At 39.5% G+C, this 16,974-nt stretch overlaps 1 protein-coding gene across 3 annotated transcripts in view; it reads right to left on the bottom strand.

Moving 5' to 3' along the window:
• Positions 1-16,974, bottom strand: part of AHCYL2 (adenosylhomocysteinase like 2) — a 135,808-nt gene that overhangs the window by 37,972 nt on the left and 80,862 nt on the right. The window contains exons 1-2 of one of the 3 annotated variants that reach the window (XM_054564261.1): positions 14,519-14,597; positions 4,571-4,679 (exon numbers count right to left, since the gene is read on the bottom strand). In XM_054564261.1, coding sequence (XP_054420236.1) covers positions 4,571-4,679; positions 14,519-14,575 — 166 coding nt within the window. In that variant the 5' untranslated portion in view covers positions 14,576-14,597. Of the gene's footprint in view, positions 1-4,570; positions 4,683-14,518; positions 14,598-16,974 lie in introns of those variants that run through there. The other 2 variants (XM_054564259.1, XM_054564260.1) reach the window with 2 other exon arrangements.

Below are 16,974 nucleotides of genomic sequence, written 5' to 3'. Positions count from 1 at the left end.
TTTAGATTTTGCTTATTATTTTAGAGGAGAAGGGAGCGAGAAAGACAGAGAAGGAAACAGCAATGTGCAAGAGATATACTGATTGGTTGCCTCTCACATGCCCCCAACTGGGGGTGCAACCTAGACATGTGTCCAGACTGGGAATAGAACTGAAGCCTTTTGGTTCGCAGACTGGCATTCAATCCACTGAGCCACACCAACCAGGGCAAAAGTGTTTGTACTTATCAGTACACTCTGAAGCCCAGAGTCATAACTTAATGAAAAATTAATGATTGATAACCAAGCCAATAACCTACTTAAGTACAGGCCTGAGACCTTAACTCTTGTTTCACTTCTAATTAGTTAAGTGACTAATTTTTCAATTTATGCAACTGTAAATTAGGGAGTATAACAAAGCCTCTCTCTCCCTTTTCTCTATTACAACCAGAAAAATCTTATGAATAAATGAAATAATATGAAAAAACTTTCAACTTCAAGGTAGAAAAGTAATATAAAATACAATATAATGTTACCATGAGATGTTGTCTTGTTTCATAAAATCCCAAAATCAAAACACGACTTGATGAATCACTAATCCACAATCTATCCCATAGAACATGCGCACATATGTTCTATGGCTCGAGCCTGATGAAGCCTCACCTCCTAGTAGCTGTGATACTGTGGATTACTGCTAGAAGAAGAAGCAGTCAGGCTGCTGGCTGAGTTAGTTCTATTAGACTATTTTAAGTCAGACAATTCTTCTTGGGCCCAATCTATTCATTTGGTAATGAAAATAACAGGAGGGACCTGTGTGTCTATGTGCAGCATTTCACTAATGAATTAACACTCTAGAAACATGTGAAAAGCTATGCTAGCAACCAAAATACAAATAAACAGATAAAACTTTAGTACTGGAAAAATGTGAAAATACTTCAATCAATTATGACCTAAGAGACTTCAGGCTTCCTTCCTTATCCTTAAATAATTAACTCACTGCAAAGACAGCTTTTTCAGAAATCTATTACTGAGAATCATCTGACTTTGAATACGAGTTTTCTGTTTATTTGCTTTTATAAGGTTTTCAGAAACTTGTTTTTTATAAAATAATTTTAGGCATTAACGCAGCCTTTTTCAAACTAGGTTCCACCAGCATTAGGCCCTAATGCCTTGAAATATCAATAGGATATGTGAATTAATTCTCTCCTATGCATTTTGAAAGGTACTGGCTATGACCCATCCTTTGAAGAACTAAGAAAACAGTCTCTCAAATTCTTTTCTGTGTTCTGTGATCCAGATGAGGAACCCCCCTTATTGAGAAAGGCTGGCAGAAGTTCCTAAAAGGAAACATTTTGAATGTCATATACCTTCTTTTATCTGTTTACATGCATAGAGTATATCAGATACCTCAACAAGGGTATAACATATAATAAAGTCTCTGGACACCTTTCACCAATATTTGTTTATTGAGCACCTCTTATGTGTCAAAGACAGTTCTAAGTGCTGGAAACAGCAGTACAAAACAGCCAAAAATCTCTGTTCTCATAGATCTCATGTTTAAGTCAGGAGAGAAAAGACAACAATAAATTAGTAAAAATATATGTTATATGATAATAAGTGCTATGGAGAAAAATTTGATAGTGAGAGTTGGGTGGGGTGTTTGTACAGTTTTAAAAGAGCAGCCAGGATAGGCCTCTTTTGAGAGGTATCTGTTGGTTAAGAGCTGGAGGCAGATACCCTGCTTGGGTACCTTAGAGGACTCCAGCTACAGGAACAGCAAGTGCGAAAGTCTTAAAGCAGGAGAGTCTCAAAATACAGTAACACTGAGGAGCCTAGTATGATTGGAGTGAAACGAATACCTGGAGGAGATGGGGTCTGGGAAAGGAGAGATGTGATTAGAAGTATAATGGGAGGCTGGATGGTATAGGGCCTTGTAGGCCATTTTAAGAATTTTAGCTTTTACTCAGAGTGAGATTGGAAAGCCATGGGAGGGTTTGGAACTATGCGATATAACCTGGCCTGTCTTATTTTAAAAGAATGAACCTTGCTATAGTGTTGTGAACAGACTGAGGAGGGGCAAGGATGGAACTCAGGAGCTCAGCTTTTAAGACATGGGAGGTTTGATTTGCCTGTAAGACACCCAAGTGAAAGGACTGAGAAGGCAGTTGAACATACAGATCTAGTGTGTACGGGAGAGATTTGAGCTGGAGATAAAATTTGAGAATCAAATGTCAAAACTATGTGATATTTAAAACTATGAGACTGAATGAGGTCACCTGGGGAGACAGTATAAACAGAGAAGGAAAGGGGTCCAAAGGTCAGTCTTTGGGGGCTCTGTAATGTTAATTTCTATAGTCACTTAAACTGTATGCTGAAAATGGGTTCCAAGTTCTTACTGACATTCATTTGCATATCTCCTTGTATTTAGAAAGTTGTGAGTCAAATCTGTTATTCCTGGCTTTTTATTCAATGGGTTTGGAGCATTTTCTGTGTCACTTTATGTAACTTCCCGCTGCCTTTGTTATGAATTCACAGACTGCAAGCGTCTTCCGGGATCACACAACAAATCACACATGGATCTAAGCCTAGTAACTAGAGCTCTCCTAACTCCCAGTCCGAGACTCAAGGCAGTAGGCAACTCCAATCAGAGTTTGTTTAAAAGGGCTTGACAACTGTTCATGTGAATAAAACAAAACAAAACCGAAAAACAAAACAAGGGAGCAGTATGTGTGACACAGCTGAGAGAGAAGCAAACATATTCTTGGGATTCATTTTAAAGGCACTGAGTTTATGGAAGTAACACTCCCTGTGGATTAGTTCATACCATATCTGGAATGTTATATTCATAGACATAATATTTTTAAAGGGAAACTTAATCTGGAATGTGTCCAGAGGAGGGTCACCAGGACAGGGGATGCCCCCAAAAGAGCGATTTAATTTCTAAGCAAAATCTTAAATTCCAAGGACTGTACAAGAGTTTATCAGGAGCTAAATAACTAGATAAAGCAAGGATTACCCTATCATTTAAAATGCTCCCAAAGAGGCCAGACAGCCATTTGTCAGAGATGCTATCAAAGCGATTCCAGCATCTAGCGGGAAGCTGAGGAACTGATCTTTTAAGTTATTTCCCACTCCAGAATGTTTTTACTCCAATGCTCTTGAGCTTAAGATGCTTAAATGGCTATCTGTGGTTGATAATTTTTTACTATAAAAATGGCAATTTCATATAGTTCAACTTTTAAGTCCAGGTATTCCAGGGTGACATCAGCCAATGTCGCTCACCAATGAGCTTACCGGGCAACTCTGCGTTCACTTAGAAACCAAGTGCATCAATCACACTCTTTTAGATAAACAGGTATTTTGTAGGGTGCCCTCCTTGTGTGTAGGTGTTCACTGGGGAGGCAGGCATTGGTTTTCCCTGCATGAGCACAGTTGGAAATGTGGATGTAGGATGTAGGGAATAGATTGAGCTGGACTTAAAATTTAGTATAGTTATTATTTAGTATCATAGTTTTGATAACATGCACAGACTCAGTCTAAAACATCACACCCTGTTTTACAATTCACCTTTTCACAGTTATTATAGTTTCCAGAGTTATATTTATGAGTTTTCAACACTAGTTATTTCAGCAGAATAATAAGATCGGTACATTAGGTATCTTTAGATAGAAGTCCACAGGAATTTATCTCAAGTGCTTTACATCATTCGGTTATTGTGGGAAGAAAATAAAAAGAGAAATGTGAAAATGTAAATAACCATCTACCCAACCTAAGAGCTACAGTTTCCTAAACAAGCTTTCTTCAAGTTTACATAACAAATACTACTTGCCTATGTGTGTGAAGAACAAATAAAACTTTAGGTCACGATAAAAATTTTCTAATGAATATTACTATTTATAATGCAAAGAGACAACTAAGCTTCCTACCACATTCTGACACAAGAGCAAAATAAAATAGCTCCATATTAGATCAGACACGCACTGGATGCTGTTGCACGAATGGCCAATGCTTTCAAGGGGTTTTACATGGTAAGAGCTCATCTGGCATTAAATCATAGTAGTCCCAAGGCCCATATATTTGAATTAATGCCACTGCAAAGGAAGAAAGGGGTAACAAGCAATACACTGTCACAGCTTAGAAGAGCAGGCAAAGGAGCTCACTGGAACTAGCTACAATGTTTTCATGTTTCTTGGGGTAATTAAGTTTTCCCCTTTAATTTGCAAGTACCAGATGGAAGGATGGGGAACGCTTCTATTTTCAAAGAATGGAAAAAACACAAGTCTTTACACATGTTGTTCAGAGAAGGTCACCGGTGAGCTACATACTCCCTCCCACACTCTGAATAAGTCAGAACTCAATTTCCTCAACCACCTTCTCCTACCTTTATTGCAAGAGGAAGCCTTTATTAGGCTCCACTCTGAACTCCCAAGAGGAATCCAAAAAAAATCCACCTAGAATTTTGGTCTAAATTTCAACTGAGAGGCAAAGTGTTTATTCCAAAGCACAGGCTTGACCATGCTTAATTAGCCTCGGGTAGACAGAGGGTCCATTGGTCATACCTGCACAGGCGGGTCCACTGCAGTTCAGTACTCACCTGAGCTGTAGCTGTCAGTAGATGACTGAGAAATGGAACGAGACAGAGAGCGACGTCCAATTTTGGTGGGACGTTTGTTGAATTCTTGCTTCTGGTCAGCAAACTGGATCTGCTAAGAAAAAACATTCAAGTTATATAAAGGAAAAGAACCTCCATTTTGAGAGCAATTCAAGGCAGTTGATCTGATTGTACCAATCTGTATTTGGAATGTTAAGATTCTGGAGAGAAGAATGATTTTTCATTCTTTTCCTTCCATCAAATTTAAATCTTTGTTCCTCTGACTATATGCTTTTTTAATAAAATTGTGACAAAAGAAAAGAGAGAATGGGATATTTTGGTTAAAATAAATTTTTAGAAAGTTGAATAATATTCAGAAATCCTTTCTATAGTTTCACTGAAAACTAAAGCGGGAAAGAATCTTTGAGACTATCTATTCCAATCTTCACATATCTGGATGAAAAACTGCAATGTACAGAAAGATAAAGTGATTTGGCTTCAAGGTTTTCAGATTCTCAGGAAATGGTCTAGTTAGTATAATGAAAAAATAGATAGGCTTTCCATTCAGAGAGAAACCCTCCTGGAACTGCATTCAAATCCTCACGTTGCCACTCATTAACTACGTGTTTTGCTCAAGATCTTCTGTGAGCCTCATTTTTCTCAGAAATACAGCAAAGATAAAAATACCTCACAAGTTTTGGAGAGAATTAAATGAAACCTTGTACAAGCGTACTTTGTTTTATTGCGTTTCACAGATGTTGCGTTTTGTGGTTGTTGTTTTTTGTTTGTTTGTTTTTACAAATTGCAGGCAAGACTCCCCATCAGCAAAAAGATTACAACTCATTTTATTGCAGTGGTCTGGAAAACAACCTGCAGCATCTCTGAGGTACGCCTGTATGTAAACTGTGAGACACAGCAGGAGATTCAATAAATCCACTTCCCTACTCCTGCCCCTGCAGTTCATTGTTCTTACAGCTCTTGCAGGTAGTCACTATAATTTTTAAAGATGTATTAATTAGCTTTTCAGTACTAGTAAGTACAGTAAACATTAACTTATTACTTTTTATCATAAAAGGCCTAAAAGATACAAGATTTGTCATTTATTAACTATAATATAACAGATGTAGAAGGAATGAGTGACTAGACTATGTATGAACCACAATACTTGAGATTGCATCTTGGACAATTATCTGATAATGGCTTTCTTGCATTTTGATCTCTTCTTCTACTGTTGCAGGTTTCAGCTGATACTTTATAACACTTTACCAAAGTTTATATCATTTCAACAAATACCACATTTTTCCATGTACAATAAGCACTTTTTTGCCCAAATTTTTGAGGGAAAAACAAGGATGTGCATTATACATGGGGAGTATACATAAAAATTTCTTGTACCTTGTATCTGTTTTTGTGTTTTGTAATTATTTGTTACATAAAATTTCTTGTACCATATGTTAAAAAATTAATGCTAAAATTCCTTTATAATACAAAAAACAAGTATCTAGATATAAATAAATAAATTGAATTTAAAAATTAAAACAAAAGGTTTATTCCTGAAGGTTTGGACCAAAAATGTGGGTGCCCACTCTACAAGAGGTGCATTATACAAGGCAAAATACCCTTTTCTCCCCCTAATTGAATGTTTGCATAATTGCTTAGATTATTCTGGATCCAAGGTAGCAAGGAGGCGGGAAGGATTCCAAGATCTGACAACTGATTCTGCCTGTCATAATAAAAAGATGGTTCCCCGATGGGCAGAACATAGATACAGCATAATAAGAATGAGAGCAGCAACTGATGCTCACTTCCTGCAGTCAAGGGTAACTATGGAATCATTTGAGTACTGAGACAAAGAGACCAATGCCAAATTGAATTAGTTTAGCACGTCTTTTAGGGGAATTCATCACATTTTCTTAGCTGTAACAACTAAGCCTGTGTAGTGCTTTAGAGTTTGTAAATTACTTTCAGCAATAGGAAAATTAATTGGATTAGAAGCACTTTACAAAATGAAAAATGGCAAAACTGATTATTTTGCTAACGTAGCAATTTGTTCCAAAAAAGATAAAAGTGCCCTTTCTATGCACTCCCATGGGACATACACGAAATTCCATATACATCTCCTATCACAGCACCTACCACGCTGAATCTAACTACCCACCTGTATCCTGTATAAGCTATCGGCCCCATAAAGGCAAGGACTGCTTATCTTATTCACCCTTATATTCTCAGATATGAATGCCTGACACATGGTAGGCAATGATGTGCTGAAAGGAATCCGAAGTAGCCTCTTCTATCTTCATTGTACATGACTGACTATTACGTAAACATGGTAAGCATAAGCCAAGTCTAGAGTTAAAAGAATTTCTAAGGGCAAAATAAGTTGGGAACGGGAAGAAGGTGGGTGTGAAGACAGGGAGGGGGATAGCCATCCAACTCAAAACTCTGGCTTCCATTTCACCAACCTTGTTCAAGACAATGACTTGTCTTTATTCCTTTTTAGAAGCCCATCTAGGAAAAGGAATATTAATCGACTTTCCAAAGGTCACAATGAGTCACTAACTTCAGCAGTGGCAAAAGGAATGACATAAAAGAAGTGTAACAGATAACAGACACCCTCTGCCTGAGGAATGTTAACAGCCCCCCTCCCACCTACACACCACTAGAGGGGGCCAGTCACTCTGCTTCTCTAGGATCAGGGGTGGGTGGGTACACACACATTTACCCCAATAACAGGAAACCATGTAGCTATCTAGCTGCATCATCATTGTCTCAAACTAGTTTCCCTAAGCTGAGCTCTCTTCTCTATAGTCTTCTCCATTTACAGTTATTCCTTCCACTCAGGTCACATTTAGGCTGTCTTTTGGCACTAAAAAAGACTATGTAGGTTTTCTCCACTCAGAGACATAGGGTCCTAAACTTTACTTGTTAGACACTGAACTCAAGTTTCTTTAGAACAGAAGACTATTAGACAGAGACTAACCACTTACATAGAATGCTATACAATTTTCCAGAGAAATACATGTTTATTTTTTACTGACAACCAGAACACACGTTTTAAGTAGGTCATCCCTGGTGCCCACCTGCCCCCGATAGCTAAATGTTAAGTACATTCCTGACTCAACAGTTCACTTAGTAACACTGAGGTGTACTCACCCTGGCTGCGGTACTTCGGTAGATTCTACCCCTAACTTTCCTACGAATCTGAAATCAGAGTCCTTTAGGGTAATCCCCCTTTTTTCATTTCAGAGAGAACTGTCTAATTCCAAGAGGCATCAGAGCAAGGGAAGGAAAGAGACTGTTAGGAGACGGGGAGCTCACCTTATGCCAGAAGGAGGGATGAAAGCAGGAGAGGAGGGAAAAAGCGGCTGGCCTTTCACATTAATGGCTATCGCAGCAGCAAGACCGGTAAGTAAGAGCTTAGCCTCACCTGGGCTTTAATCCCAGAGTTGCCACTCACAATGTATTTCTTCTTGTTGCTCAGCATAGTGACATTACCAGCCCTACTGCCACCTCTCCAGTGCAGAGACCCTTGTGGCTAGGCCTTTAAACTTTCTGCATCAGCAATTCTGTTGGCTCTGGTTCGCTTTTTTCTTTTTTCTTTTTTTTTTTTTTTGGTTGGGGGGTGGGGTGCAACCCTTTCCTAGACTCCCTGAAGCTGCTCCAACAACCCCTCCAGCAGTTGAACCCAATTTAATAAGGCATTTCTGTTAGTGGCTCATCAGCCATTCCTAATTCTGGTGGCTGGTTTTGCTTTTATTTTATTTTTTCCCTAAACACCTAATTACATGGATCCTCTGACCTCTAAACCTTGACAAGTCCCTTGACAAGGCCCAACTTGCATGTGAATAACAATAGTGTATTTATATAACCAGGGCATTTTTTTTGCCTGCTATAATTACCTTGTTAATTAGGTTCGTTTTTTAACCTTACCTCCTCCTTTTCCATTTCAGATAATTTTCGTTAGCCTAGTCTCATTAGGAAAAAAAAAAAATTAACCACAGAGTCATTATAACAATGAGGGAATTTATTAAGATGATAAGAAAAAAAAAATGGTGCCAAGTGCTCAGGCAGCCCCTACCCTGCCCTCTGTGCCCCTTGGGTTAGTCAGACTGGGGACTGGTGCGATACATAATTGTGCATCTTTTAGAGAGGGTTTGAGATTTGATTTCTAGTCCCCTCTCAAGATTGTTGCTGATTAGGTGTTGAATGACTATATTTGTTTTTTCAAAAAAGTTTTTAAAAAACTGTGCTTTGTGGAAGGTATGACTACAAGAGGAGTTTTCAATTGACTCAGAGTCCTCAGAATCACAATGACCTTGTTACATATTAAATAGAGTCAAATGAAAGGGCAGAGAATCATATTATTTATTTGTTGATTTCTGAAAGGGGGGCAGTGAATAGGAAATCTATATTCAACTGTATTTTATAGAGACAGGGTGGGAATGTGATTTGAATTCTTCCTTAAAAAAAAAAAAGAGAGAGAGAATGAGAGAGACTGCTTGGTGAGGAGAAGAAAGAACATAAAATGGTAGATTCTTTTTTTAGAATAATCTTTATTTTGAGAGAAAAGGTCTCTGGAAGAATAGAATAAGGGGAAGAGAACTTGTACTTATTAAGTGCCTACACACAGCCCTGTGCATGCCACTTCTATTAATCAGCAGCATAAGAATCTTAAAATATAGGCATTATTATCTCTATTTGACAAATTATGAAAGTGCACCTCTGCGAGAACAAATAATTTGCCTAAGGTCTCCTAGTAAGTAAATGATGGGACGAGCACACAGGAGCCTGTGTTTATGTCAGAGCTGAAGCACCTCCCACTATCCTGCACCTAAAGATATTAATCAGAAGGCCAAAAACTCCCCTGGTCCTAATCTGGGGTGCATTAGCCCTACTTCATTCTTCTTAATTTAATTACTTCTTACATTTACTTTCTTATCAGATTGGGTATCAAAAATGACATCATCTCATGTGATCTTGGAGCTCTGATCAAATCACAATTCTGAAATGGCTAATCATATAAGAATTTAAAATTTAACAGCCCTTTAATTAGCAATTCTGCCCAATGCCACCACCAGAAATTAAAACACATTAACTGAATTCAATTACTGATGTTCACCATCACCCATAACGATACTGACCTCTTACTCATAATTTCAAGAAATAAGATAGACTAATATTTTTCTGCTTGCTTGCTGAATCTCTAAACTTCTGCTCTTGCTAACCAAGGATGTTTACCTAGACACTCGCAGCTGGTTCCTCATTTTCCTCACCCAGGTGAAAAGGGACTCTTTGGTCCAATGGCTTAAGTCACTAGACTTGCAGCAAAGGGTGCTGCAGATACATACAAAACACAACCATGAGACATTTTAGGGTACTACTACTGACAGGAAAAGCCTTACCACTTAATGAGTTTATCTAACAAAGTAGTTTCCAAACTTTAGGTGCTTCAAAATCACCTGGAAGGCTTATTAAAACGCACTGCTGGGCCCCACTCCCAGTTTCTGATTTAGTAAATCTGGGTGGGCCCAAGATTGTGCATATCTAACAAGTTTCCAGGTGATGCTGATGCTGCTGGTCTGGGGACCATACTTTGAGAACCACTGCTCTAACACCATCTCCCAGCATGAATAAAGCAGCCCTACTTCTCTTGACTCTCTCCTTAGCCAACCATTTGATCCTATCAACGGTTACACTAAGGGAAGCATATTCAAAGGCAGAAAAGAAAAGATCATTTGAAAGGTCAGAGATTAGAATGAGGTGAACCTTCATGACCAACACAGGATATCAAGAGAACTGGGTCTGATTTCCACAGTTTAAGGCTGTCAAGAATAGATGGTTAATACACTAAGAAAAACAGAACTCCTGGGGAGAACAGAATATCTATTTAATCTAAACAGGATCAGTCAGGCCAAGAGAAAAGAGTTAATTCATTTTCAAATACCGAAGGATGATGATCAGAGGTTCCCTCTCTCTGTATCTCCATTTCTTAACATTTCTAGCACTTAACATCTGTAATCCTCATTTGAAAATTGGGAACAATAACATCTACTTTGCTTATCTCAAATGTGTGCTGAGAAATAAAATGTATCTGAGAGGGTTTTGGAGACTACATAATAACACACAGTATAAAATATTAACCCTTCTGGTTTTTTTAGGTCAAAAGTTCTTTAGCTAAAAGCCCATGGATGTCTAGGTTCCCCCCTACCCGCTACAATGCAAAATTTTCCTGGGGAGAGGCCAATAGTTTTCACTAGTTTTTCAAATGGGTCTCTGCTTTAAATGTCAATCCCAACCCAAAGTTACAGCCAACCTATCTTTACCACCATTTACCAGATACCATACAGGTGTCTGTTTCACTTCCAAGTAAATATGGTTCAAGGATTCTTAAAAGACATCTCTCCCTTCCAAGCCAAATGAGCTGCTAAAACAAATTCTTTACCTATAAAAGGGATTATTTTTAGCCAAAAACTCAGGTAACCAGCTGGCTGAGTACTCAAGAAAGTCAATCAGATTTCCTATGGAAAAGTACCAAGTACTACACAGAGCTTGGGTGGGAGGAGGAAATATTAAAATGTAGATTCTTTAAAAAAAAGTTACTGCTGATCTCCATGCAACATTAGAGGAGGTATTTCACCTACTAAGAGGGACTAAAGATTTCTCAGGGGAAGCAAAAACGTATTTATAAGAAAAATGTTTTAAAGGATACATTCCCCGACCTTTTAGTAGTAAAACTGCTTGAACAAGCCTAAGGAAATCCTTCACATAAAAACAGCCGAGCAGCAGAGGCTCCAGCAGAAGTTTTCCAGTGACTGATGGAATTTAACTGAAGGTCTACCTTGTCAATTCTCGAGATTGGGGTTCTTCAAACTTCATCCTGGCTTACTCCCCTGCCGGGAATCAGAGATGTGAGTACTGTCAGTTGCTGTCTGGTCTGAGCCCTATTCTTTGAGGGGTATGTAAGTTCCTTTTTTCTATGGGTACTAAAAAGGGAGGTGATATAATGCACTTTCTCTGCTAAATTTTCCTCCTGCAAGAAGGTTTGAGAACCATGTCATATTTCTTTTGGAGGCTAGGATATTCTCAGTGGAAGTTTCATCACATTAATATATAAACTGGAACATGAGTCAGACATTTGTTAAAGCTTTCTTAAATTGAAATTTCTGCCCAACATGGGAGCTGGCTCCAGGGTTTTCTCTCAGGGATTCAAAGGCACTCTAACATTTCACCGGTGAGGTCTGGGAATCTATAGGCAATGCACCAGACAGTGTTCAGGGGTTCACTTTGCTGGCTAAGTGGACACTGGTGGCAGCTTAATGCAACATTTCCAGACCTGGTCAGAAACTAATAACTTATGCAGTATGTGAAAGAAAGCCTCAAGAGGTTAAGTCTTTTGGCAAGGAAATACAGCAGATGAAAAAACTGAGTTATTGAAGTTAAGCCCCTTCCTACTCTTTCTTGTTGTTAAAAAAAAAAAAAAAACAACAAACCTACTGATCAATGGTATTTTTCTAGTTTTCGAGAGAGAAGGACTAAGATATCACTAAATAAGAGAGATGCCATATTGAAAACAGAGCAGACCTTTGATTTAAAGAATGTTTTCCAAAAGCTGGGAAGTGCTAAGTCATAGTCCCTTAGGTAATAGTCACACTAACTCCTTTAGGACAGTTTCCTTGTTCACATAAATAAAAAGAAGGTAAGTAGGTAAAAGTTCTGCAGAAGCTCTTCTTGAAGATGTGCTTAGCAGGTACGATAGTGAGGACTGTTACAAGATTAAGAATTACTACTATAAAATCTGTCACTGATTCTGAGTTGACACACTAATGTTCTGTGGAATGCTTCTGTAATATTCCTTTAGAGAAGTACCAAAGTTTAGTAGCTTAATGTGGTCCCCCTGTCCCCTAAAAATCCAAATTTCTTGCTCCCCTTTCTTGTTATTAGTGAGTAGCTGGAGATTAAAAACCCAGCTAGAATTATTATGTGAATCCTTTCCATTAATTCTAAAGTACTACATTATCTGAAATAAGCCTGTGGATGGGTAGGGTTCCTTTCTATCATATGTTTTAAAACTGAGTTCAATATTCTGAAACAAAATTTAGAACAGCAGCAGCCATAACTCAACAAAAATAATAAAAAATAGTTGTAACAGTAAGAGTTGAAATGTGGGCTCCTCAGTTGGGCCTTTGTTAGACCTACTATATATTTAATCATATTACTGACGGTTATTTCTTTAAGTCCATAATTCCATGTATGTATGTACATGTATAAACCACATATGTATAAAACACAAGATGATAGAGACTATAAGAAATCAGTCTAAACCTAGAAGAAACCACAGCTAGGAACATAAGAATGGTTGCTGTTTTTATTTATTAATATTTTTTCCTTTTCTTTTTAATCCTCACCTGAAGATATATTCATTGATCCTAGAGAGAGAGGAAGTAGGGGGGAGACACTGATATGAGAGAGAAATACCAACTGGCCACCCCCACACATGCCCTGCCAGGAATCAAACCCACAACCGAGGTACACATCCTAACTGGGTATTGAACTTGCAGCCTTTTGGTGTACAGGATGATGGTCCAACCAACTGAGCCACCTGGCTAGGGCTGGTTCTTGTTTTTAAATCAAAGTTGAAATTGTATCTAAAATATTAGGCTTTAGGTGGTAGCTCTTAGCAACAAATAAGTCCTTCTTACCATTATATTAAAAACCTTTATCAGGCAAATATAGTATTTTGAAGAATGGTTCTAAAGGAGCTATAGTTCCTGTTTTTTAGGAATATAAAGAATATTAGGGGAAATGTTTTGACTGGAGGGGAACAAATGGGCAGGCAGGGGAGAAATGTCTTAAATCTTTTCAGAGACTTGAGAGAGCACCATTTCTAGAAGTTCTGGATTTCCCCCCGCCCCCCAACTACAGGCATACCTCAAAGATGTTGTGGGTTCTATCTAGATCAGCAATTTTCACACGGTGTACTGCAAGAATTCTTTTAAATTATTTATTTATTTTTCAAGAGAAAGGAAGAGTGAGTGAGAGAGAGAGAGAGAGAGAGAGAGAGATCAATTTGTTGTTCCATTGATTTATGCATTCCGATTATTCTATGTGCCCTGACCAGGGATCGAACCCACAACCTTGGCACATTAGGATGATGCTCTAACCAACTGAGCTACCTGGCCAGGGCTTGAAAAATATTTTAAAACATGCAATATCTGACTATTTAGTTAGGGGCACTGACCCCTTTTCCCTTAGATTGTCAAATTTTAAAAAAATGACAACAGGTGACACAACGATAGCAATCATCTAGTGTAAATGAATCAAAATTATACCTATTTTTTTGGCCAGGTCAATAAAAAAATATATTTTTGGGGTGCCACAGATTTCTGTAATTAGTTTGTGCATGTCATGAGATGAAAATGGTTGAAAATCACTGGTCTAGACCACCACAATGAAGCAAGTATTGCAATAAGGCAAATCCTGCTCTTTTTGCTGGTGAAGGGTCTTGCCTTCAGTTGGTAAAAAAACAAAACAAAACAAAAAACAACAAACCCCCGCAACATCTGTGAAACACAAGGAAGTAAGGTATGCCTGCATTCTTCCTTGTTTTAAATCCACACGAGAAACAAAGCATCAGCTTGCAAATAGAATGCAAAGCAATCACAGGATAACACAACCCATGCAGCGCTCCAGCAGCAGGAGGCACTCGGCCTAGCACAGCCAGGCAAGAAACTGACTCTGGCCAGGCAGCTCTCAGATGTTCCCCAGCTTCACTTGTAATTAAGAAACAGGGGTGACCCAAGACATAGAAACTAATTTGAAATTAGAGTACTAACTTTTTCCCTAACCACAGATCTTGGTAGGAACTTCTCACAGATGACCCTGTCATCTGGCAGAGCTGGTGGCCTCATGATCAAGAAACAGAAGGAAAAGCAAAGTGATGGGAGAACTCACCATCCACTCAGGCATGTGAAAAGCTGAGGTGCCCTCATTACCGTCCCACTTCTCCATTGTGCAGGCTTGGGGAGTATATGTCCTGAAGCAAAAGGGAGAGCTGGCTTGGAAACGCTGGGGCTTTCTGAGCGCCCCAAAGCAGAACCAAACCTAGTGATTCAGAAGTTCACAATGTCTAGCAGAAGCTGTATCCCCTTTCACGGAGACTTCCTATTTCAAATCGAGATCACCCTCCAGCTGCCTACCAAGTCCCTTACTGGCTAGCTTCGAAGCTTCTGTTTCTGATTCAAAGTCAGAGCTGATGCACGGTTCTGCACCCAGGCACTGAACTTCCTTCCTACAGGGCCCTCACTGTTTAATGCTGCCCAAACACTGTACCCCAGCTCCCCAGTGGGGACTTTCTGGAGCAACAGTCAGGCTTCCTCCCTTTCCCAGTGTGTAAGGCACTTGCTAATTTTCTCCCGCCCCTCAGGGCACGTCACTGGAGGTGCTGATACCAAAATCAATAAGGATCGAGGTCAAGAAGGCACTCCCATTTCTCAAGAGTTGCTTCGCCAGTACAGTAAATAGGCGTTTCCTTGAAATCCAGAGTTCCTTATGGCTTTCGAGTTTAAACAGCTAGGCAGGAGTTCCCAGTCTGCTCACACCAGGGGTCTGGCACCAAACTCAGGCACATCTCAAGTTAAAGTCTTACTGCAGGGGAGATTCGGATGGAGCCAGCAAAGATCTCTTGCAAAATCAGACCTTATCAGAAGCTCTTTAACAAAGTTCTAGGACTACAACTCCCTCTGCTGGCTCCCTGTGCTGTGTACACGAAGGTCTAGGCCTTCAGCTGCCATCAACATCGTAAGTGCCAATCGTAAATTAGCTGCTTCCCTAGGGCGAGTCAGGAGCTCGCACAGGACATGTAGGTTTAGAGGGAGCCAGGGTTCTGGGTCAAGACTAGTGCTGCCTCGAAGTCCCTATCCAATGCTGGGTTTTATTCACAGGTCTGATTTCAGAAGTAACAGGATGCCAACAGAGTAGCTGCATACACTGTAACCTCAAGGGACCTCAGAAGCAGTTTCCTCTTTATGTCCCCGTCTGAGCTCTTTGCTCTCTGCGTATTTCAGGTGTTTGGAAATAAGACAAAACTAGAAAAAAGGTGACCTAACCTATTTTATCTTCTTATTCATTCCATAAGTATCAATAAAAGTACCAAAAGAGGCCCAACAAGGTATGCCTACTTTGGTCCTCTTCAAGAATCAGGGATTCTTCACAGTGTCAATTCCTATTGCAGAGGATGGTTTCTCTGGAGCTTATAGTCATAATACTATAATTAGGATTACAGGTTCACTGTGCTTTAGGGCCTTCACTGGTTAAGAGGAGGACAGTCCTTTGAATGTGGAGAGGGGAAGAAGGTAATATCTAGGGGAAGAGGTATTTTAAGATGCCAGAAGGGACAGAATTAAAATGACTGATCCGGAGGTACAGACTAGAAAGAAAGGCAAGTGAAAACAGAAGGAGACTGTTGGGTCAGGTGCGTACAGAGGTGTCAAAGGATTAGAGATCACAGGGCAGGTGGGGATCAGAAGCAATAAAAAGAAGGAACAACAGAGATGGATGTAAAAGAAGGTATGGTCATAGAGGAGCTACGGAGTGAATTTGAGTGATAAGATAGAGGAAGTTGGTGAAATGTAGGAGCGGTAAGGCCCCTCTGATGTCAGGGTGTCAATTCTGATAAAAAGCCTTAGCTCTAAACCACCTCCAGGGATTGTCCTCTGGTATTCCTTTCAATCCAAACTTAGTAAAACGAGAAGTTACATCTGCTGCCTAAATGTCCAATGGTATCTTTCACCTGTGTTTTAAATGCAACGTATCGAAAACCAAAATGATTGTTCCATCTTTCCTTTCCTTCACCCGCCAAACAAGCCCCCCCACCCACCACTTTTCTGCCTCTGTTCCCTCCATCAATCAGATACAAAACCTCAGTCATCTTGGATTTCACCCTTGTCCACAGAACAATCAATTGCCAATTATTTTTGAGTCTTCCTCCAACAAGCCTCTCATCTATCCCTACCTGTCCATTTTCACTGCCTCCCATAAATCCTCTCCAGGAGGCTCTTCCACTGCATACTCCTCTACAGGCTCTACCCACAGGAAAGCTCTATTATCTGCTGTTTCCTGACCATGGAGACTGCAGAGCACAGCAGCCAAGAGCATTCGTTTTGGAATGAAACAGACCTGGGTTGGAATCCTGGCTTTGCCACTTAACCTCTCTATCCCTCCCCTTTCCTAATCTGTACAGTGGAAATAATCACAGCTATCTCACGGGACTGATGCAAGGATTTTGAAAGTGTACATACACCAAGTACCTAATAAATGGGAGCTCTTACTTCTGTTACTATTATGCTGTGTCCTTTCCCACCACAATGTCCTTTTCTCAGGCCATTTTCTCAAACTAAAATGCATTCATT

The sequence above is a fragment of the Pteronotus mesoamericanus genome, unplaced genomic scaffold, assembly GCF_021234165.1.
Source record: "Pteronotus mesoamericanus isolate MK-2021 breed Mesoamerican mustached bat unplaced genomic scaffold, CSHL_Meso_final scaffold_85, whole genome shotgun sequence".
In the NCBI taxonomy this organism is placed as follows: Eukaryota; Metazoa; Chordata; class Mammalia; order Chiroptera; family Mormoopidae; genus Pteronotus; species Pteronotus mesoamericanus.
The sequence above is the reverse complement of the archived record's forward strand: the minus strand, read 5'-3'. Positions and strand labels throughout refer to the sequence as shown.